This window comes from Euleptes europaea, chromosome 17, assembly GCF_029931775.1.
Source record: "Euleptes europaea isolate rEulEur1 chromosome 17, rEulEur1.hap1, whole genome shotgun sequence".
Taxonomy (NCBI): Eukaryota; Metazoa; Chordata; class Lepidosauria; order Squamata; family Sphaerodactylidae; genus Euleptes; species Euleptes europaea.
Genome location: NC_079328.1, coordinates 18,263,188 through 18,287,662, shown reverse-complemented (window position 1 = coordinate 18,287,662; position 24,475 = coordinate 18,263,188). Strand labels below are relative to the sequence as shown.

The window sequence follows — 24,475 nt, the reverse complement described above, 5'->3', positions numbered from 1 at the left end:
TAGATTAGTAAGAAAAATAGAGGAGATATAGATTAAAGCATAGATAAATTTGAAAGAAAAGACAAAATATAGTGATCATTCTATATAAATTAGGGAAACCTATAAATAAATCTGGTTTTGTGAGTCTATAGGGGAAATATCAGCGACGGTCTTGTGTGGGTGTTAAGTGACCAAAATACGATAGCCTCAGTTTAGTCATTTGAGCTTCTAGGGTCAGTTCAGGCTTGATTTGGTCTATAACCCACTGATTTGTTTTTTTGGCAGTCCACAGTATCTTCACTTTTTTCTGCTAATAATGTAGTGTCATCGGCATATCTCAAATTATTAATGTTCCTCCCTCCAATTTTCACTCCACCTTCATCTAAATCTAATCCAGCTTTCCTAATTATATGTTCTGCATATAGATTGAAGAGATAGAGAGATAAAATACATCCTTGTCTGACACCTTTGCCAATTGGAAATCATTCTGTTTCTCCATATTCTGTTCTAACTGTGGCCTCTTGTCCAGAGTACAGGTTGCGCATCAAAACAATTAGATGTAGTGGCACACCCATTTCCTTTAAAACCAGCCATAGCTTTTCATGATCCACACAGTCAAAAGCTTTGCTGTAATCTATGAAAGACAAGCTGATTTTCTTCTGAAATTCTCTCATATGCTCCAGTAACCAGCGTATATTTGCAATATGTTCTCTAGTGCCTCTTCCTTTTCTGAAACCAGCTTGAACATCAGGCATTTCTCGTTCCATATATGGTAACAGCCTTTGCTGTAAGATTTTGAGCATCACTTTACTTGTGTGAGAAATTAATGTGATGATCCGATAGTTGCTGCAATCTTTGATGTCTCCTTTCTTGGGAATTGGAATGTAAATGGATCGTTTCCAGTCTGTGGGCCATTGTTTTGTTTTCCATATCTGTTGGCATATTCTTGTCAAGATTTTGATGGACTACATTTCTGTGGCTTAGAATAGCTCTATTGATATCCCATCTGCTCCTGGTGATTTGTTTCTCCCGATTGCTCTCAATGCAACTTTCACTTCACTTTCTAAAACTGTAGGTTCTTCTTCAAAAGATTAATTACATAAATCATTATTTAAACACAAATAGAATGTATTAGAAGACAATATATATACTGATGCCCTTGAAAGTCTGAATATGCTATATGTATGAATTAGTATGTCTTTTGATTTTATGTAATATATAAATTTTCAATAAAATATGGAAAAAAAAACCATGCTATGAAAACTCTGCTGAAAACATTCTCCACTGCAGCCTTTGTACGATGCCCATTTCCATGAATGAAGCTTTCCATACAGACCAAGCCTGAGGCTTGTAGCGGCATTAGGCACATATAGCCTTAAAATATATAAATGCTTGCTATATATGTTAATTAAAGTCAATCTCCTGCTGGGAAACTGGCAATGTTTTTGTTTTACTGAAGGTTACCAATTAGGCAGTAGCAAAATGAGTTCAGGCGCTTAGCCAAGCTGACCTTCGCTAACATAAACATAAATAAGAACGTAAAATTTCTCGTCTCTTTAAACCCTGAAGAGGGGGTAATAGGGATTCATAGAGATTAATTATTCTGTGTACATCAGCATCCTTTATGTGACTTTCTCACCATATTATAATTATTTAGTTTGACACTGAAAATCTGATTATCTATCTATGTATATCTATATCAGTCAACCTTGCTAAAGAGCCCTGCTGATAGATTTGAAGGATAAATTTCATTTTGAGATAATTTTAAATTCTTAAAGAAATATAATGTAAAGATTATAATAGATAATCACAGATTAGGGTTCCCATGGAAAAAAGATATATAAGAGGCTGAAAATTGTAAAACGCTGGAGGTCTTTATCAGATTTCCTGGACGGCATGTTGGTATGTATGTATAGAAACTCTGTTCTGGCAATGTATTATGATCTGTGAACTCTGTGAAAATTTTGTAAACTAGCCCGTTGGGCTTTGCCTATATTCTGTTATACTCTTCTTATACTTTTTGATACTTAATACTAATATTTCTGAAGTTAGCAATATTTTTTTTTTAGCTCATTCAATACAATTGCCTCATTACTTTGGGTAACTAATTCTAACAAGGAAACATACCTTCTAGTAAGGTATGAATCCTATAAATTTAGTCACTAATAACGGTAACTAAGCTTCTTCAGGCTAGACAGAATGACGGACTATTCGGGAGTGTTGCTCCTGAGTGCAGCGAGGACATCAGCATAGTCTCGGGATCTGGTTCTCTTCCATTACCACCACCTGAATGTACCCCAAACCCTTCCCTTTCTGCATGAAAAGCTCTGACTATTGGGTGCCTTGGCTGCCAAACTGGCCACTCTGCCAGGGGGCAAAGGCGGCAGGCAGATCTGTGCCCTAATTCCTCATCCTCAGACTGCCACGATTCTTTTCGGAGTCCGAGTTGAGAGAGCAGAGAATGGTCCCTTTGTTCTACACACGGATACACGCTGCAGTCCTCGAGGAGGAAGAAAGCCACCTTCTGCTGAGGAAATGGGATTCCTCCAGCATGTGCAGCGTGACCTTGGGCTGACTCCAGGCCCACTCATCGGGCTGCCCACCACCAAAGCCATCTTGCCAGCAACCACCAGCTTCCTTGTTCAGACTGCGGAGGAAGTGGCAACAGTGTGGATGGTATGATTCACACGCCCAGAGTCATAAACAAGAAAGGTCTGTCTTTGTTCAACCGTTTAGGTCAGGTGTAGCCAAATCGGTAGCGGGCAGTGAAAATCCAGAGCCGGGCCAGCCCTTCCCCCTGCTTGTGGTGGACAAACAACAACATTGCAAACCTGGATTTAGAAGGGAAAAAAAGAAATTTTAGGTGTATTTCAGGCCCAGGTGTGGCTGTTGATGTGGAACACAATCGTTCCTACCAGCCTGCTAAAAAAAACTCCAGGACTATGGAGATCAACAGGGGGCTTAATAGTTCATTGCGAGATTCTGCATAGAAACTACAATAAAATAAGACAGAGGGATTTTCCGAAATCTGCCTTCAAGTAGCGCAGATGGCAAAACATTAAATCTAGCCAGAGAAATTACTCTACATTGAGAGGGATCACACAGGCGAGATAAGTAAGGAGAGGGTTGGTAAACACCAAAAGGTACCCCTATATTTAATGGGGAACATGTTTTATTAGCAGCACTATTTAGATCTTGAAATCCTATATCTAAAAGTCTGCATTTTATCCTTTGTCAAATGTTTGATTGAGCTGACTGCAACTTGCAAACAGTTTATAAACCCAGCCACTGAGTGGTTAAGCATTATTAAACATGGCCCCGACATGTGCAGACAGGCTGTGTAATAATGTGGGTGCCGCTCCCCAGCTATGAAGCCAATGCACTCAGGGACCACACTAAAAAGATGAACATTTAAGATGCTCCGGGCAGATAAAGGACAAAATCCAAGAGACAGAAATAATATTAGAGGTGGATCCAGAAGCTCCATCATCAGCAAATAATGTGATTATTCTCAAAATGGAAGAGGTTGCAGCAATATTCCGTGTGACCCCCCCCCTTCAGAGGTTATGTTTGCTCATCACTTGTGCGAAAGGACAATTACAGAGGTTAGCTGGCTGTAGTAACATCAGCCTTTACAACTTGAAAACATTTTTCTTTTCCGTATGAAACTGGGAAAATCTTTTACTGTGCCTTGATTAAAGTTTGGTAGAGTCGCCGGGGATCAGATTTGAAAAAATGCTCAAAGACCATATATAACCTACTGGTTGCTTATCAGCAGAGCCCGTCACAGGCCAAAGGCTGAAAATACTGCTGAGCATTTAAAAAGACAACCAAAAGCCTCCCAAAGCCTGGGTAGGCCAGGGGGCAATATGCTCTAGGATGATGCACCCGGACTTCTGATAAGTCAGGCACACTCTTTTCCAATATTACAATGTGCGACACTCCATTTCTTATGCCAGAGTCAGGAGGACTCCCTCTCTACATTTTTGCATAAATGAAGAAGTAGTAGTAGAAGAAGAGTTGGTTTTTATATGCCGACTTTCTCTACCACTTAAGGAAGAATCAAACCAGCTTACATTCACCTTCCCTTCCCACAGCAGACACCCTGTGAAGTAGGTGGGGCTGAGAGAGCTCTAAGAGAGCTGTGACTAGCCCAAGGTCACCCAGCTGGCTTCATGTGTAGGAGTGGGAAAACCAACCCAGTTCACTAGATTAGAGTCTGCCGTGTGGAGGAGTGGGGACTCAAACTCCACTCATGTGGAGACGCGGGGAATCAAACCCTGTTCTCTAGATTAGAGCCCACTGCTCCAAACCACACTACACCATGCTGGCTTTAAAGGCACTTGTAATACCCTCTGTGTGCTCCCAGACTGAAGGAGATGAGGTCAGTGCAGTAACTCATGCAGAACTTCCTCGAATTTTGCTTCCTCTAATTTTGCTCTACCTCTGCATCAAGTGTGACTGGCTCAGTCACTTCTGATGTGCAAGTATCTGCCCCCCAGAACAGGCTGAGTAAAACGAGGCAAGGCCAGAGCACTGAATCATACAGAGATGCAGCAGGATGCCTCCTTTGTGGGTATGTGCTTTGGCGTCAAAGAAACCTTGAATTATTGAAATAATTTATTTCTCACAGCATACTGACCATTCTCTTGTGGTTCACAAGTGTACACGGACATAGCTTCGGAACGATTGCACAGGGGAAATATTCAGAATCACAGAAAACGCTGGAGAAAAAGAATCCTTTCTGTGAAAGACTCGGGATTATTATATCAAAGCTCTCTGGTGTCTGCTAACGAACTTCCAGGCCCTTTTCTCAGAGCTGCTTGCGGCATATCAAAAAGCCCCCTGAAGAATTAAGAAAACAAACCCCAAGAGGCAGCGGGGGGACTATTTTCAGCTGCGGGAGTTCCTCCACCGGGCAACGGATCAGGAAAGAGGCAGCGCCAGTGAGTCAAAGTACACACGGAGGGCTCATTACCTGCCTGGGAATACTTGGCACAGCGGGGCTCCCGCACTGCCCGGAGTCTGTGGCGGGAGGCCAGCCATAATTAAAACAAAATGCTCCTCCATGGCTTTTAATTTCTGTCCGAGGAAGCCTTAAAAAAAAGAAAAGCATAACTAAAAGCCCTAATTGTAGTGGTTGGAAGCAAATCTGACGGAAATGGAGCAAAGGCCTGTGTTTATTCACCCAGTGGACGGAGAGTATAATAAAGCCGGGTTAAGCCTGGCTACGGAAGGCCAGGAAGATGTTTGAGTAACTGGTAATAGATTTTGTAAGCATTTTTCCAACATCTCTTTCAAGACTTCTATAATGGGCTCTTAGATAGATAGAAACTAACCCATTGTTATTCTGTCTTTTCAGACAACCTATACACATGCCTGGTTGGGTTTGATCTGTTTGTATATGTATGTATTTATTTATTTCTGTAAATGTGTGCAGGCTTAACATGGGTTTTAATTAACCACTGATGAAGGCCCAATAGGCCGAAAAGCGTTTGGTATGTGGTTACAGAGATCAACCCTAGGAAATGCCATTGTGCTATTTTAATGTTTTTAAATATTTTTAACCTTTACTTAGCGCTTCTAATAAATTATATTTTTAGTATTTATATACATATACATACAGATAGATAGATAGATAGATAGATAGATAGATAGAGATAGACAGACAGACATAGACACACACATATATCTATATCTATATCTATATCTATAGATATATCTAGAGATAGATAGATAGATAGATAGATAGATAGATAGATAGATAGATAGATAGACAGACATAGACACACACACACACACACATATCTATCTATCCATCTATCCACCCACCCACCCACCCACCCACCCACCGATCGGTCTGTCTGTCTGTCTGTCTGTCTGTCTGTCTGTCTATCTATCTATCTATCTATCTAGTTACAGAGCGTTCAGATTTCCTTAAAATTATTACATCCTGCTTTACCATCCCAGATAACATGCTCCAGCCCACAGGGAATAACTTAGACCTACGGGAATGGATTTACAAGGAAGATGCTCTAATTGATAGCCATCTAATCGCCCAAACAAAATCAGCCCCGTGGTATAAAATGATAAAAAAGGTCATCTCAGAGCTTCTTATCTGGTAGATATAAGAACTTATAGTCTTAAAGCAGTTCTCGCATCACTGCGATTTCAAACTATGCTCACGGAGCTTCTTGCCAGTCGTTTTCTGAAAAACCTTGGGCTCAACATATCTGTATATGCAGTGGCTCAGTGGAAGATCGACTCCATTTCATCCTGCCCTGCCCTCTCTATATCGAGCCTTGGAATAAGTTCCTGGCAAATATTCTTTCCACTTATTATCTGATGCCGATAAACTAATTTTCTTGCTTTCCGACATCGACCCTTTTGTTTCCCGGAAAATGGCACTTTGTGGCCAAGCAGCCAGGAAAATTAGGGCAAAGAAAGCCACGGAATGAGGAAAGGAGCCAAACTGATATTTTAATCTTATGACTTTTAAGGGTTTTATATATATTTTAAGTTGTTGTAATAGTGTCTAGATTGTAAAGGCCTATGGCCACGCACAATAAACATGACTGACTGACTACACACACACACACACACACACACACACATACATATGTACACACACCTGTATTTTAACAATGTTTTGATTATTTGCTGCCCTATGTTGGGTTGAAAGGCAGCATAAAACATTTAAAATGAATAAATAAAGCAGTCCTCCCTCCTCCCATGCTTCATGGTCTCAGCCTGCCTCAGGAGATGTGGCAGCCCTATCTACAAGGCAGAGATGCCAACTTCCAGAGTCAGGTGTGTCGTGGAGGGTTCCCTTCCCCTATTTTCAGCAACCATCCCCATTCCTTCCTTCACAGCGCCATCCCCTCTGCTTGTGTGACGTTACCTCCAATAACACAGAGCTGTCGCCATTCATTACCTTCATCGTGGTTCTGATGTAACATGACATCTGACTGGGCGTGGATCGAATTTCCAGGGTGGAAGAAAGGGGAAAACAGCACGTGAGAGTTCCTCTGCTTCAAGAGATGCTGAAGAAGCTCATATAACACGTCGCCTGAAAGAGAAACAGCTACTTGAGGGAAGGAAAAGTGACACAGTACAGGAAGTCAAGGTCCTTTCTACAGAGGAGGCAAATGGCTGCCTGGCCCAGGACTCTTTAGGCGGAGGTCCTAAAGAGTGTCTCCATGCACAGAATTCCTAAATGTCTCCATGCACAGAATTCCTAAACGTCTCCATGCACAGAATTCCCCTCACACAGAAAATGAAGAGCTGACTATGTTCGTGCCCTTCTATCTAACATGCCAGGAAATTTCTAAGTGGAGAGATTTTTTTCGTATTGAGTGAACTGTCAATCAGACGAGTCCCTCCTAAAGTCTCAAGAGGCACGGCTGGGATGGAGGCCAACCTTGGCCTGAGGCAGGAGATCTTGGATTGGATCTCTGGCTTCTTCTTTTCTTGAAAAGAGCTGCTATTCTGATAGGGGGACCAGCATTGGCTGACAGGGTGATTAACTCTTCTCCCCTCTGCTGCTTCCGTGATCAAAGGTGTCCCAAACTAAATTCCACCCTACCCCACCCCCCAGCCACTATTAGCCCTACAGGCCTTCATGTTAGCGCGTCTGAACATCTTTCCGTCAGAAATCCTCTGGGGCAGATTTAAGAACATCCCTGTATGCAATCGGACTTGCCCATGTTCGCAGAACCTACCAGAGACAATGACCCACGCGCTGCTCCATTGTGTCTATTATGAGTCCCTACAGGAAGCTCATATTGAACCACTGATAAAAGATATCTTATGTCTCTCTGCAAAAGACAGTGGCTTTTCTTTTGGCTGACCGGCACTCTTGTACCACGGAGAAGGTAGCAAAGTTTCTTCTGGCTGCCATGAGAATTCAAGAAATTAAGCGAAACTTACCTGATAGCTACCATGAATGAATTTTATTAGTTGAATTTTTATATACTAGATATCCTTTTTATACTTTTTATACTAGATATCCTTTTTATACTATTGCCATTGTAACCAATATGCCAATAAAGGTATTGCTTGATTGATTGATATTAGCCCTATAGGGGGAAGACTCAGGAACTGCATAGATCACAAATCTCCTGAGTCACATACAGTTTAGCTCTCACAAATTGCCCCAAATTTCTAATTTAGAAATGTGTTACCTCAAGGAATCATGTTGGGTCGCCAAGTGCTGGAATGTCAGAAGAGGCAGCGTGGGTAGTTCCTGTCATGCAGTAAACTTGGCAAACCCAGCTGCACTCCATAGAAACGGGACATGTCAGTGGGCAGAATGCTCTGGGATAGCTTCTCCGTCCTTTTTGTCTAGGTCAAGATCGGAGGCACCCTTCGTACTGAAATCTCAAAAGGTTCACTTTTCAGTAGCAACAGGTGCAAAAACTACTTGCCTTCAGAGCTGCTACACCTTTCCTTCTCACCCACCTGTTTCTGCTATGACCATCTGGGCGTGGCTCCTGAATGGCCAAAGGCCAGCGTAATGACTCCTGCAGAGGCACAACAGGCAGCCTCCTTTGAGAGTGGGTCTTCTGTTGTATTTCTGCAATATCCTTCATCAAATGCTGACTGGGCAGAAGCAAGACCTGAGAGGCGAACTGAACAGCCTCCTCCGGGGTTGGGAAGGTGACCCGAGCTGGCAGGAGCCTGGAATGATTTAATTCACTTTTTTTTTCCTTGCATAGACAAAGCAGCTTCCTTGCAGCGTGCAGCTTGGGAATTCCTGGGCTTTCGGAAGGCCAAGGGGAACAAAGGATCAACTCTTCCCCTCAGCGATGCCTTCTTAGCAACTGAAATTTTCTGAGCAGAAGTCAGGAACCGGCAACCCTGGGCCAAGCCCCCATCCCCCAGTGTTGCTCTGCTCTCCCATTGCCAATCTAGAGGGATAAAAATGGTGGAGAAACTTGTAGGGCCATTCTAACCAGAGTTACACCCTTGTAAGTGCACTGACCAATGGAGGGATCTGTGGCTCAGTGGTAGAGCATCTGCTTGGCATGCAGAAGGTCCCAGGTTCAATCCCTGGGATCTCCAGTTAAAGGGTCTAGGCAAGTAGGTGATGTGAAAGACCTCTGCCTGAGACCCTGGAGAGCCGCTGTCGGTCGGAATAGGCAATACTGATGGACAGAGGGTCTGATTCAGTATAAGGCAGCTTCATGTGTTCATGTGACTTGGAAGGATGTAACTGCTTAAGATGGCTCCGTTTGTATCTGTAGTAGCAGAATTTGCTGGGAGACAGTTTTCAAGGATGGGGGTTGGGAAGGCAGTTCAAGTTTTGCATTTGGCCTGGGGTGTAGAGGTCAGAGGCCATAAATCTGGATATGTAATTTATTTTATAGGAGCTCTGATTAATTTCCTTCAGGTGCCTGCAAGGAACAGGTATTGCCTTATTTCTACCAGAAAGCAATTTCCATATTCAGCCTTTGCCTCTGGATAAATGATGGATGTGAAAACCTTTTCTTTACTTGATATCGGGCTCAGTCCCCTTTATCTCCACAGTCCAACCTTGGGGTCTCTTTCTGCTTATAGCAACTCAGTGGGGTTCCGTACAGCTATCCAACCAAAGTCGAGGGCAACATTCATGAAAAATGACCAAGTCCCCTTCGCTTCCCTAACCCAGACACTAAAAAGAAGCTGGTTAAACGGTGTGCATATCATGGCGCAAGATTATGTCCTGCACAGAAGCTGGTCTATTTCATCCCATATTAGACTGCCCTTTCCTGGTCATTAATTTTTAAAATAGCATGGACGAGTCGTGCTTTGTGGCTGTCGGCTCCATCCCAGCCCTGCTGAATTATATTTATGATATTTTGTCTCCACCGCTCCATATCGGCTGCCTGACGCAGCTTGTCAGCTTCTCAAAGGCATCTGGCTGGCCACTGTGGGAAACTGGCTGCTAGCCTGGTTGGATCCAGCAGGACTATTTTGATTATGTTTTCCATTTACAATAAGCATGTTCCAGTAACTGTCATTATAATTCCAAGCATCTTAATTTTATTGACAGAAAAAGGCCTTTTACGTATGACTGTTTCTCGCGGACACCCCTCCAATGACTTCCGATGTTTGTTTGGATTATGCATGCCATTTCCGATTGTCAGAGGTTGCCTCGCCCTCCCTTTGCGTTTCCCTGCATTTTCAAATTTGAGATAAAGCAGGTCCCTGAAAACGCGGGGAAACGAAGGGGGAGAGCGAGGCGACCTCTGACGGTTGGAAACGGCATGCATAATCCAAACAAACCCCGGAAGTTGTCGGAGGGGTGACGGCGAGTGAAACAGCCATGCGTAAAAGACCAGAGATAGCGAGTTGCCCAGTGCCACAGGGGGAGACCCTGGCAGTGGTCTCCTAGATCCATGTCTAGTTCCATCCATTACTGGCTGAAACAATAGCAGTAACACCAGATAAAGAATATCACTGTCTACACTTGTCAGGGCCCGCTAGGACTGGAGCTAATTAATCCAACCTCACTGACCAGGGGTCTTGACACAGTCCAGGCAGGGGACCAAGTCCAATGCAGCCACCGTGGTTCCCGAGGACCGGTGGCAGAAGGCGTAGCTGTGAGCAGACAGGAAGTCAAGCCTACCGGTCCAAGAAATAGGCCGAGACAAGCCTGCCCCCTTTCCCACTGACCAAATTACTAGGGCCGAGGGGCCCAGTCAAAGGCAGAGCTTAAAAAGCCCCAGCCCCGCTCAGACTGGCTGCTCCACCCCGTGACTCTGCAGGGCTGGCCCTGGCTGAAGTTCCCAGGATGGCCACATGAAAGATGGGCGCTGTGGCTTAAGACTGCAGTTTTGAGGTGAACCATTCTGCACATCTGCATTCTGCAGCAGATGCTGCACAACTTTGCCTAGAATTGCAACAGATGAAGGAGTGGGAGGGGGGCAGATTTCCATTCCTTTCCTTACATTCCCTGGCCTACTTCTCCTTTGCCACTCTTTTTGTTCGCTGTGGTCAGTGGCTCCGGCACAGCAAGGGGTGGATTCTCTCCCATTTCCTCTAAATTGGCCCTTCCTATTGCTCCCCCAGACGTAGGGTTGCCTGGTCCCTCTTCATCACTGGCGGGAGGTTTTTGGGGTGGATCCTGAGGAGGGCAGGGTTTGGGGAGGGGAGGGTCTTTGATGACAAAGCATCCAATTGCCAAAGCAGCTATTTTCTCCAGGGGAACTGACCTCTATCAGCTGGAGATCAGTTGTAATAGCGGGAGATCTGCAGCTAGCATCTGGAGGTTGGCAACCCTATCCAGACAGATAACAGGTTCCAGAATTTGATGGAGAAATGAAGATAGGGGGCGAATTTTCTCTGCAGGATGTTCACTTGTAGGGAGATGTGTGCACAGGGATAATCTTGGGTTGGTGCCAAAACACTGCCCTTGTGCCGGTGATCCCTGGGGTGCCAAGTGCACCGTGCCTCTTCTCAGCAGCATCAAGCATTTTCACACTATCCTATAGAACACTGCCTCTTCGACAGTTGTCGTATGCTATTTTAATCACTTTCCATTGGCTGATTGATTTATGAGCTCTTTAACTTCATACAAAGAGGTATATCATGTGGCTGATTTAATATTCTTTATGGTTCTGATTTAATATTCTTTCAGACTGGGTTGGTAAAGACTGTGTCCCAAGCACGGGGAGCTTAATTACCGTCGAGCAACCCAGTCATTTATAATCTCGTCGGCACATTAATCCCCGTTTTGAGCAAGTTTCAGGCAATGCCCTGATTGGACAGAAAGGCAGAATGCAAATTTAGTAACTAAATATATAATAAGTAAAACACCCATTCACACTTTTTGTACCCAGGTTTATATGGCAGAGACCAGACTGCCTCCCCTTGTAAATCACACGTATTGCTTCATTTTATGCAGACAAATATGTGCAGGGCTGAGCTGGGCTGATTTAAATACTTTTGTGGCACAATTGGTGGCACTGCAAATCTGTGTCACTGGGAGGCTTTCTGGGCCACTGTGAATAAAGGCAGTGCATCAATCGGCTTTGTTTGTGATCTCTTTCATGGGCCAGATAAAGTGCAGATAAAAACAAAGCAAACAGGAATACTGTAACCACCACAGAATTCTCTCTGGGATAGATGATTTACACCAGGATAAGCGTTTACTACTTCCCAAGGGGGCAGCCTTGTGCAAGATTTAGAGGCCCCAGGTGGGCATCATTATTTGCACTGGCCTCAACCAATGTGGGGGAAGAAGAAGAGTTGGTTTTTATATGCCAATTTTCTCTACCTTTTAAGGAGAATCAAACCGGCTTACAATCTCCTTCCCTTCCTCTCCCCATAACAGACACCTTGGGAGAAAGGTGAGGCTGAGAGAGCTCTAAGAGAACTGGGACTAGCTCAAGGTCACCCAGCTGGCTTCATTTGGAGGAGTGGGGAAACCAACCCAGTTCCCCAGATTAGAGTCCGCCGCTCACGTAGAGGAGTGGGGAATCAAACCCGGTTCTCCAGATTAGAGTCCACTGCTCTTAACCACTACACCACGCTGGAGCATCCACAGCAGTGTGTGTGGGTGTATGTACGTGTGGTATGAGGGCTTTCCTTCAGAGAAGCGTTTACTAGAGTTATGATCAAGTTATGATCCTTTTCTTCCTTGTCCCTCCCCATAATCCAGAAACTCAAGAACAGGGAAGCCTTACATTCCTTCACGAATCCTGGTTCTTTCTGTGGGAAGCACCAAGATTAATCTGTTTCTTTAATCTGAGGCTATCTCTTTGTTTGCATCAAGAAAAATGCAAATGTCAGGTGCACTGATTCAAGATAAGTATGCAAATGAGCCTTAGGATTCTGCCAATTGATGTTCAGTAAGACTCAGAGGAGTCTTGGAAAGCTTCCTGTTCCTCTCCTCTGAATTATCTGACACATTCCCAGCCACTGTGTGAGAGAAAGCATCTGGCTCTCCTTGAGCATATTGCTACTAAGGTTATTATTGTTGTTGTTTACCAGCAAGATGGTGGGAATATCTGAAATCTGGGGCAAGAACTAGTTTTGTCTTTTTTTTTTTTTTTGGCCATCAAGTCACAGCTGACTTATAGCGACCCCGTAGGGTTTTCAAGGCAAGAGACACTGGGAGGTGGTTTGACATTGCCTGCCTCTGTGTCACGACCCTGGTATTCCTTGAAGGTCGCCTAGCCAAATACTCGCCAGGGTGAGAGCTGAGAGTGTGCTCCTGCCCCAAGGTCATCCAGCAAGCTTCCATGGCACGAGTGGGGAAGTGAACCTGGGTTTTCCAGGTCCCAGTCCAACACTTTAACCACTATACCATGCTGGCTCTCTAGTTTGTCATTTAGAACTTGGAACTCCCAAAGATGTCAGTGGGAGAAAGGGCAGATGAGAGGATTTGTCTACCAGTCAATGTCGTAATAACCTTAACTCTGTATTGGCACAGTTTTTTCCTTAGTACTCTTTCTAGAAGGAGGTGTGGCATTTGGGGTTATCCCACCCCAGTGGAAGGTCACCGTCTCCTCAAACAATCCATCATCTCATCCTTAGTCTCTGGGGTTTTGACGCTCTCCCTCCTGCCCATGTGAGTTCAACAAAAGATGGGCCAATGTGATCTTCTGCATGCCACACAGACACCTCGAATGCTACTAGATAGAGCCACTCAGAGGTGAGGAGGAGTCAGGTGAGACGGAAGCAGTGATGTCTACAGGTGGTCACAGGCTGGATGACAGCCAATAAAATGAAGATCATTGCCTATATAACTAAAGTGCTATTGATCAATAATGTAGCCAATCAGTGACTGAAGCGGTAACATGTTTTTGACGGGGATGCACTCCCCTCCCCAAAACTGCAGGCTCGCAGCTTGGAATACTATTGAATTTGGGTCTGCAGATGGACTTTTGAGTCTCCTCTGTGGCATGGAGAGCCTTTGCCCCAACACTGGTTAGGTTGCCAACCATAGCCCTTCCTTGAGAAGCAGAATTCGGCGATGTTAGCACGCTCTGATCATATCCGAGATAGATTACTGCAATGCATTCTGTGTGGGGCTGCCTTTGAAGATGGTTCAAAAGCTTCAATTGCTACCAGTAAAGCCCTAAATGGCCTGGGACTAAGGTACTTAACGAGGCACCAGTTCCCATATTGTATTTATTTAGGATATTCCTTTGCTGCCTTTTCAGAGTCCTGCTCGAGGCAGCTTACAATTAAAAAAAAGCCAACAATACAAAAGAAAGCCAGTAAAAACAAGGCACTGTGCATAAATAAAGCCATACAACCATGTCCATCGGCTACAGTCTTCCTTGGAGGCTCTTCTCTCTGGGCCTGTCATCAAGTGAGTGCCCCAGCTCTGGGCTTCCTGCTCCCCCTATACCTGGCACAGAATCTTTTCAGTAAAAATATTTCTTTTTAGACAAGCTTCTTGTTGATGTGTGTTTTAGTTAGCCCACCTAACGTTATTACCTTATCGCTTTACTATTTTGACAACTCTAATCTTTGCTGCCTTTTAATATTTTAACACTTTTTATGTTGCTGTGGGTTTTTTAAAAAAGAAAACTGTACTGATGACTATTCCAGCTTACTGTGGAGATTTACTGTTTCATTGTTTATGCTCCTGGCTGCATAGGTGGCATTTTTCTTGGTGTTTTGACTATTTATGTTTTTAAGCTGTACGGTCGTTATTTGTATAATGTTCACCTGCCATTATGGGAGCTTTCAGTTAAGAGTGAGATACCCAAATGTTTTGAAGCCAGCCAACAAAGATCTCCATCCCAAGCCCTGCTAACTGTGCCCTCACCTGCAGAAGGGAGGTGCTCAGCATGGACAAGGACTTCTCTGTGGTGGCTCCCCAGCTATAGAATGTCCTCCTCCTTGATGCTCGACTGGTGCCTTCCTTGTTGGCACCAGGTGAAGGCATTTCTCTACGCAGGATTTCAGACATTTTTTTAAAAATCAGCTTTTGATATCAAGCTCCTCTGTGCCTTTGAAATACTTTTACTGATTTTGATTATTGTTTTATTGCTTAGAACTTTATTATTAGACTTGTGTCAACTGTTTTTGAAGAGCCCTGTGGAGCAGAGTGGTAAGCTGCAGTAGTGCAGTCCCAGCTCTGCTCACGACCTGAGTTCGATCCCAACAGAGGTTGGTTTCAGGTAGCCAGGTCGAGGTCGGTAAAATGAGTACCCAGCTTGCTGGGGGTAAAGGGAAGATGGCTGGGGAAGGCACTGGCAAACCACCCCGTAAACACAGTCTGCCTAGTAAACGTCGGGATGTGACGTCACCCCATGGGTCAGGGATGACCCGTGCTTGCACAGGGGACCTTTACCTTTACCTACCAACTGTTTTGAGTGAACTGTTTGATTATGCTATTTTTTGTTGTTAGCCACCTCATACAAGGCTTTTGGAGAGGTGGGATAGAAATATCCTAAAATAAATAAATCATACAGCACTACATAAACAAGTAAGGTAAGATTCTTGCTCCAAGCAATTTGCATTCTACATAGTACAAACGTTGCAGGGTCTCACTGTCTTCCCAAGTCAAACGTCCACCCCTCTTGCAATGCTCTGGATCCCTGCCTTACTATGTGTGCAACCCCCACCCCAGCCACACCTGTATACTCCTCACCTGAATGGGGAGACCTGTATCGAAAATCCTCTTTGGTCAGGAGGAGGAGTGCTTTGCCGTTCATCTCAAAGGTGTTGCTGTCAATGGGCCTCAACGAGAACTCCTTTTCAGCCCACTTCAGCCACTGGGCCACATCGTCCCTGCTCCAGTAAAGGGGCTGTAAGCCTGCAAAGGGGACAGTATATCACTGTTAGGTTTAAAGAGCTGGAGCAAGTATCCAGAGACCCCGCGTGGTGTAGTGGTTAAGAGTGGCAGACTCTAATCTGGAGAAGCAGGTTTGATTCCTCGTTCCTCCACACAAGTGGAAACTCTAATCTGGAGAACTGGGTTCGACTTCCCACTCCTCCACATGAAGCTTGCTGGGTGACCTTGGGCTAGTCACAGTTCTCTCCGAACGCTGTCAGCCCCACCTGCCTCACAAGGTGCCTGTTGTGGGGAGGGGAAGGGAAGGTGATTGTAAGCAATCCTTGAAACAAATCAACAAAAGGGAGGCTGTCTAACACCTCTGTATCAGAGGAAACAGCGGAGGGTGCCACTGGGAGAATACTGCCAAAAACCACCTAGAGATTTCATGGACGAGGCAAAATTAGGACTGGATCTTGACCCAGACTATGAACTATTGAACCAAACAAGAGAACACCATTTCTCTCCCCATCAGGTCATGGTTTTGCAAACTGTGAAATCTGAAATAACGCTGGCCTCAGATGCGTGATGCTGAAAATTACCAGCTTTTTTTCAATGCACCTGTATATGGTTTCAAAACCAGACTATTAGAAATGTGGTCGCCAGGAGTAACAACCAGTGAAAGCCACCAGTTACACCAGTGTAACCACCAGTTACACCAACCCTAGTTTATTCCCCATCCCACCACCCCAAACATTTTGAAGAATTCACCAGCAACAGAGGGAGGCGAAGTGAGCATATTTGAAAAAGGGGCCAGGCAGCATTTTGCGCCAGGGCACAACCCCAATGTTGGAGGGAAGATGTACACCATCCTCTTCTCTTCCCTTGTAAAAACCTCCTCACTGGGCAGCAGGTACCAAAAGGACTTTGTCTCTGTGAAACAAGAAACAAGGAAGCAGAAATCTTACCGGCTACTAGAAATCGGCTGCAGTGAAAGAAACCCAAAATCTATGTACTCCTATTCAAAATTAAGTTTATTCTTTGTTTCTTTTCTTTTTAAATATGGAATAAAAGGAACACAATGAAGAACTGTTTAAATATGCAAACAGATATATGGATAGGGTTTGACAAATTATTCCCTATCCACTTGGAGATGATAAAGATCTCCTTCCCCCATTCTTGCAAAATGACTCATCGTTTTGCTTGTCACAATGTATTATATAGCGAGGATAGTTTCATATAATACATAAAGGTATATCTCTCCGATCAGATATATGGAATGTACCCTCTGGCAGTGGCTAATATCTTCTTCTGCCGTGGAAGACTCTCCTCTTTCCCATATAGCACCTGGCCAATTGCACCCTGGGAGGAAATTTACCTTCCGGCATGCAATGCCACAAGATCTCATTTCCCTTCAGTTTCGGTGTACAGATGTTCTACGCAATGTAAGCAGACAAATCGCCAGGTCCTTTCTTAGAGGCCACATTCACACAAAGAGTTTCTGCTTTTATCAAAAGTTTAAGAGCATAAATATTGTCTTGCTGAATAAGCCCAAGATGTCGTTCTTCCTTAACAACTACCAAGTCCTCTGGAAACTCAAAAACAGAGTGTGGTGATGGGCTTGTATCCCCAGGGATCTGGAATTCAGAGGTATATTGTCTCTGAGGTGGAGGAGGAGGAGGAAGAGAATAGGTATTTCTTTATACCCTGATTTTCTCTACCTTTTAAGGAGAATCAAACCAGTTTACAATGTCCTTCCCTTCCTCTTCCACAACAGACACCTTGTGAGGTAGGTAAGGCTAAGAGAGAGCTCTAAGAGAACTGTGACTAGCCCAAAGTCACCTAGCTGGCTTCATGCGTTGGAGTGGGGAATCAAACCCGGTTCACCAGATTAGAGTCCACCACTCTTAACCACTACACCACACTGGCTCAATTTAGCTATCTTAACTAACAGCCTATTCTCCACGAATTTGCCTAAACTTTTCAAAAGGCTTCTAAGATAGTGCTCATGCCCATATCTTGCTGAAGTGAATTGTATAAATTAATTACATGGTCCATAACTTAAATATGTGTCCATTTAATCATGGTCCATTTGCAGTGACGAGTATGTCCAATCTGAAGGAGGGGAAACCATAACTCAGTGGCAGTTTGATCTCATGTATAGGTCTTTTATAACTTTTACATTCTTTCTGTTCTTTGTAAGTTTTGTATCTTTTATATTTCTTTGTATCTTTCTATATTGATCATAAAATAAAAACAAAAACATAAAAAATGCAAACTTTTGTGGCTTACATTTTCAACTGTCACACATTTCAAAGAAGCGGTTGTATTGAGATAGTGGTAAATTAACAAACATTTAACTTAACAAATTAATGCATTTCAAAGGCAGACGATTGCTCAAAAAAAAATTTAATTGGTTGCCAGCCCTAATCGGGTTTCCTGCCATTCGGCGATTTGTTCCTACACAAGCATTCATTGAACTCCCAAGTCTGGCACAGATGTAATATTCCCAAGCATCCAGCCATTGTTCGGAGATCAGGAACACCCCACGGATTTGTGTGTGGGCTCCTTCCCCACTCCCTCCTTTCCAGCTAATTCCTGCCTCCTTTCCCTTTTCAGAGCCAATCACTATGCAGCGTGGCATCGATATCAATGTTAGCTCCATTCTGGGCAAACCAATTTCTGATCCTGCTTGCAAACGACAGGTGGAAGCTAACCAGGGCTGTTACCGCACTAGGTATTCCCAGCGATGTATTAAGAGTTTGAAAAAGTTATTAAAAACATCGCTTTAAAACGGTTTTGGGATACTACGGCTTATAAATGGTTGGAAAACGTCTTCACAGCTAAAGGGGCCAAACAAAGTGCGAACAGTATTTTTTATAACGTTTTCAAACTCTTAATACATCGCTGGGAAAGCAAGTGCGGTAACCCCCCAGGATTAGCATTATTGTTAGAGCAGCCACAGTGTTGTGCTGTCATTGGAATGGAAGGAAGGAAGGAAGGAAGGAAGGAAGGAAGGAAGGAAGGAAGGAAGGAAGGAAGGAAGGAAGGAAGGAAGGAAGGAAGGAAGAAGCAAGCAAGCAAGCAAGCAAGCAAGGAAGCAAGGAAGGAAGCAAGGAAGGAAGGACGGAAGGAAGGGGTTTGCAAGAAGGGGAGAGAAGGAAGATGGAAGGCATGCTAGTTGGGCACTCCTGATGGCTTAAGCCAAGGCTGAGAGATTGCTCTACATCACCGTGGCATTTGTTACACTTGGAGGGGATGTGGAAACCAAAGGAAACGCTGCACACAGCCTGCTTTTCTAGGTCCCTCTGCTGCCCTACCTCTTCATCTCTTTCCTCAGCCTAGGCAAGGTTGTCTGGCCAAAGCTCAGAAGAAATCAATCACTTCTGGAAGCTTCATGGCACGGCGTTAGGGGACAGCCCGTGTCAAAGAATGCCAGTCCTGCCCAGCAGATTCACACCAATGATATCATGGGGCTTTGGAGCCAAGTCTAAAACAGCAGCTCAGATCTGAATATGCTTGGATTGGGGCCAGCACAAACTTAAACACTGACTGCTCAGTGACAGTCGATATGCAGTAGGGATTAGTGTGTTGGACTATGGCCAGGGATACCCAGGTTCAAAACGGCACCCTGCCATGAAGGTTGCTGGGTGACCTTGGGACAGCTACTCTCCCCCCACCCCACCCTAACCTACCTCAAAGGGTTGTTGTGAGGATAATCTGGTGGAGGAGATAATTATGTTCACAGATCTGAGCTCTGGAGGAAGGGCTGGATGAAAATGTACTAAACAAACAAATAAACAATAAGTCCATCAGACCTAGCAGTCTGTCCGTGCAGCAGTGAAAAAGCAAGCCTCCAGGAGTGAAAGAGAGTGAGGAGAAGAAGAGGAGGAGGAGGAGGACCTCTGCCTGAGTCCCTGGAGAGCCACTGCCGGTCTGAGTAGACAATACTGACTTCGATGGACCAAAGGTCTTGATTCAGTATAAGGCAGCTTCATGTGTTCATGTGAGGAGGAAGAGTTGGTTTTTATATGCCGACTTTCTCTACCACTTAAGGAAGAATCAAACCGGCTTACAATCACCTTCCCTTCTCCTCCCCACAACAGACACCCTGTGAGGTAGGTGGGACTGAGACAGCTCTAAGAGAGCTGTGATTAGCCCAAGGTCACCCAGCAGGCTTCATGTGTAGGAGTGGGGAAACCACCCGGTTCACCACATTAGCACCCACCGTTCATGTGGAGGAGTGGGGAATCAAACCTGGTTCTCCAGATCAGAGTCCACCGCTCCAAACCACCACTCTTAACCACTACACCACGCTGGCTCTCAGGTACAGAGTACAGCCTAAAGCTTGAGAGTGGGATTGTGAGCACTGCTGGGGAAGGGAGAAGAGGGGCTCAGCCCTGTATTGCTGTTTGGGCATTTGCCTCGGGAAAGGGCTCCAGTTGCTCAGTAGTAAGGGAAAGGCATTCTGTACATGCTCAGAGGTACTTTACTACATTGTTTGGTGTCGTGGTTTCTTTGAAAAGGGGGGCACGGCTACCGGTGGGGGGGGGGGGAGGTGGGATCTAAATAGATGTGGCCTCAAGGAGGACAGGGAGGGATTATGAAGCCACAGACCAGAGGTCCTCAACTTTTTTTATCCTGCAGGCACAACTGGAATTCTGGCATGGCATGGTGGGTGCAGCAACAAAATGGATGTCGCCAATTTTTTAGTAGAAGTGATAAATGTCCAAAACCGTACAACCTCTGATATCTGATGTTACTGGCTATGATTTTATCTTATCGGTTTTAAGATTTATGACCATTGTTCGTATTAATTGTAACAATTTATATGCAATTAAAGGTGAATGAATGAATGAATGAATGAATGAATGAATGAAAAAATGGCTGCTCAAGGAGGTGGAGCCAGCCACAAAATAATTGCAACAGCGTAACTTCAGTAACACAGCGTGGCTCATTGTGCTGTGGTAGCAGCTGCTGCCAAAGCAACATTTTTAAAAAAATCTGCACAGCCAATCAAATCTCCAATAGTCAATCAGAAGCCTTGCTGGGCAAAAGCCCTACTTTTCCCTACCCACTTCCTAAGGACACTTGGCAGGCACCAGAAAAAGTGTTGGTGGGTGCCATGGTGCCCAAATGTACCACATTGGGGACCCCTGCCATAGATCTCCGGTGTTTGCGAGAGAGTTCCCACCACCTCCACACATAAACATGTGAACCACTGCTCTTCTAACCTGTATGACTTTATATGTAATGGGCACGGAGCAAAGGAAGGAAATTAACTGATGGAATGAAGTTCAGAGAATGGAAAGCAACATCAAAAAAAAAAGGCAAACCTTTGCTTGGAATATTTCCCTGTGTGTGTGTGAGAGTGCGTGTGGGGTGGAATCTCTTTGTAGTGGGCAGGAGAAGGAAGAGCCAGTTGGGAACCAAGAATACCCCCCAGGCAAGTCCGGCACATCGTAAAGAGAAGGGGGGGGGGAAAGCACCCTTCTCTAATTACAGCATCGGGGCTCTGCCCAGCCACGCAATCCTGGCACAAACACAGCAGCTTTGAAATCAAAGCCAAGAAGGAAGGGCAGAGGGCATTTCGGAACAGAAGATCAGATCAGAAGGAAGGAAAGTGGGCCGTCAACCACAGACCTTCTAAACGACAACTCCAAACCCTCAAAATCAAGAGTATGCCTCGAAAACCAATGGATCGCCAACCAACAATTGTGTACAAATGGGCATGTGCGCATTTCATTGTGCTTCAAGAACCTGCAGGCCAAACAAATCACAGACGCATTTTAAAGATTTTACAGGTCCTCATGAGGGCTAGAAACGTATTTACAATAATGCTTCACTAAAGGGCATTTAGTGATATTCTATTTTTGGGAGACCATTTCAGACTTTTTATTGGAAGACCCCAAGGCTTGTTTAACAAGGAAATTTCCGTATATTTTTTACACACAAGTGCAATCCATGTTGTACTATTAGAGGGTGCCAACCATGAAAACTGTTCTATTAGGTGGCCATTAACGGGATCTGAAAAGTAAGATTTTTTTCAAGGCTCCTCCAAGCAGCGCGCATAAACTGTCAGGTTCTCTCCCAGGTTGTTTACGCATGGGAGTTTCACCTGGGGTTCAATGCTTGCTTGACTCACACTTTTCTCTTGCGAATTCACAAATCTCTATGCAAAAGTCACTAAGCTCAAGTCCACAAGCATCTCCCCCCCCCCTTGAGAACGCTGCTTTGTAATTGGCTGTAGTGCTTACTGTGAGAAAAACATCCAGTTCCCCTACCCCCCCACCGCCGAAATCCAAGTGCTGCGGTAAAATCAATTTCACAGGAGCTCTTTTAAAGGAATGGAAGGGGGGGAGCAATCCAAGCATCGTTTTAAAACCAGTTTTAATGTGACAGAACTCCAGCTGGGAGATGTAAAATCAGGAAGCCTTTGAGTCCCCGCCTGCTGAAATGTTTCTTTGTAATCGGCTGTAGTGCTTACTGTAAAAAAAGAGTCACAAACACACCCAGCTCCACTCTCCTGCGCTTTGGATTATGCATGGAGAGGAGGGCGATTTCACCCGGGCTGATTTCAGGAGAGATCGAAGAATCGGGATTTCACAGCAATGGGAAGACCTGAGATATGTGAGGGCTGGCTGCGAGGTCATCTCTAATGGACGGAAAACTCATGCATAACTCCAAGGAACAACCGAGACAGTCTGGGGGCGAATGTGAGTCCAAGTACCCATGCATAAACAACCCCAGTTTCCCATCTGTCCACCACAGGATTCTGCTTGTGCTCCTGTTCCTTCCTCCAGCATCCAGATTCTATATGTAGTTCTACCAACCTCAAACCACATTCCTCTTGGCACTACTCCAGACTCAACCAGGGCTGCCCTGGTATTACCCCTCATTAGCTCCCCTGCCCCATCCTGGCCTTTGTCCTGCATTTTGAGGCTCAGCTCTATCCTGCTGCCAAGCACATGATCTGAAAGACAGCTGCTAAGATCTAGCAAAACCTGGGCCCCTAGTAGGACACATCCAAAACTTGTGAACTGAAAAACTGTCTAGCAACTGGGGAGAAGGGGGGATAACTGTTCCGCGTATTCTTACAGTGCAATCCTATGCAGTTACTCCAGTCTGAGCCCACTAGAATGAATGGGCTTAGACTGGACTAACTCTCCTTAGGATTGCACTGTTAGTCTTGTCGCCGTTTCCCCTCCTTTATTCAGGAACTCTGCCATATTTGGCCATGCCCTTTTTTCAAATATTTTATCATACGTAAAACAACCTCTGAGCACGTACAAAGCGGCGGAGTCTAATCTGGTGAACCAGGTTGGTTTCCCCGCTCCTACACATGAAGCCAGCTGGGTGACCTTGGGCCAGTCACAGTTCTCTCCGAACTCTCTCAGCCCCGCCTACCTCACAAGGTATTTGTTGTGGGGAGAAGAAGGAGATTGTAAGCTGGTTGGATTCTCCTTAAAAAGGTAGAGAAAGCCGGCATATAAAAACCAACTACTACTCCTCCTCCTCCTCCTCTTCCTCTTCTTCTCCCCCCCCCCCCAAAATGGACCGCTGTGGTTTGCCCATCACAGAGAAGCCTGAGACCCTGAACTTCTGGAAAGTTAGGCAATGCCACCTTCTTTCTTTGACAGGACTCTGAGATATAATCCCTGGGATTTGCACAGCCTTGCCGAAACAGCACTCTCCGCCTGACCATCCTGCCTGCCCTCCTGCCTGCGCAGTTTTAAATTGCTCTGATTTCTATGAGCAGAGGACTTAACGCCCTTCTCATAACCAATTTCTTCTTTTCCCGCCAGACACGCCGCTCATTTCGATGCCTTACAAATTCCAGTCATATTGCTTCCCAGTGTGACGATACAATAAATAAAATCAGCAATAAATAAGTGCCGTTTCTCTCTCTCTTTCTCTTTTTTTTTTTTACCGGGCCCCTTTGGAAACCCTGAGAAAAGCTTATTATTGATTGAAAGACTCTCGCACAGGCTGAAAGAGCCCTCCTTACAAGGAAATAAATCTTCTAAATCCCCAGCAGCAGAGCCAAGACTGCTTCCTGGAAGCCCTGACGGCCCCTTTCTGGAACTGGAGTGAGCATCCCGTGTTCCAGCCGCCCTCCCGACCCGCTGACATCAGACACGGTTTGCATTTTGCAGATCAAGTGTTCAAGCAAGACGCCAAATTAGCTTGTTGGGCAGGGAGCGCCTGCTGATTAATGTGGGCAGACCACGGTGCCCGTTTAAATCAGGAGGGGGGGGGAAGAGTCGGAAGGCAAAAAAACCCCAAAAAAAACCCCCAAAAATCTCTCTTGCTTTTAACCCCACGCCCACCCCCGCTCATAAAACGATGGAAAAGTTTGTCCTTTGTTCTGCAGCTGAATGTTCCTTACGAGGGTCACGCTCGACAGCGGAGAGAACCCACCTTTTCTCCAAATTAATGCAGTAATACGTAATCCCATGGGAAAACTGCCACCAAAAGTGAGCAAAAACAGGGATACATTCCAGAAAGGGGAGGGTGGAGGTGGGGACGGATGAACAGGCAAACCGAAGACCTCTCCACGGTTTGTAATGTTACAAAAGAATAATCCCGCCACACAAGGGGAAGAGGTTTGAATTAGGGCTGTAGTCTTTTTGGGGTGGAGTGATTTTAACCCCTTTTCCTACCCCTCCAGCTGTTATTTGCCTCTGTGGGGGGAGAGAGAGACAGAAGAAGAAGAAGAAGAAGAAGAGGAAGAAGAAGAAGAAGAAGAAGAGGAAGAGGAAGAGGAAGAGGAAGGAAGAA

General features: G+C 45.0%; 1 protein-coding gene across 2 annotated transcripts in view; it reads right to left on the bottom strand.

The window, feature by feature from the left end:
- ETV6 (ETS variant transcription factor 6) overlaps positions 1-24,475 on the bottom strand; it is a 164,513-nt gene that overhangs the window by 24,648 nt on the left and 115,390 nt on the right. For both annotated transcript variants that reach the window (XM_056862968.1, XM_056862969.1), the window contains 2 exons: positions 15,572-15,736; positions 6,914-7,048 (listed from right to left, as the gene is read on the bottom strand). In XM_056862968.1, the coding sequence (XP_056718946.1) occupies positions 6,914-7,048; positions 15,572-15,736 (300 nt within the window). The remainder of the gene's footprint in view (positions 1-6,913; positions 7,049-15,571; positions 15,737-24,475) is intronic.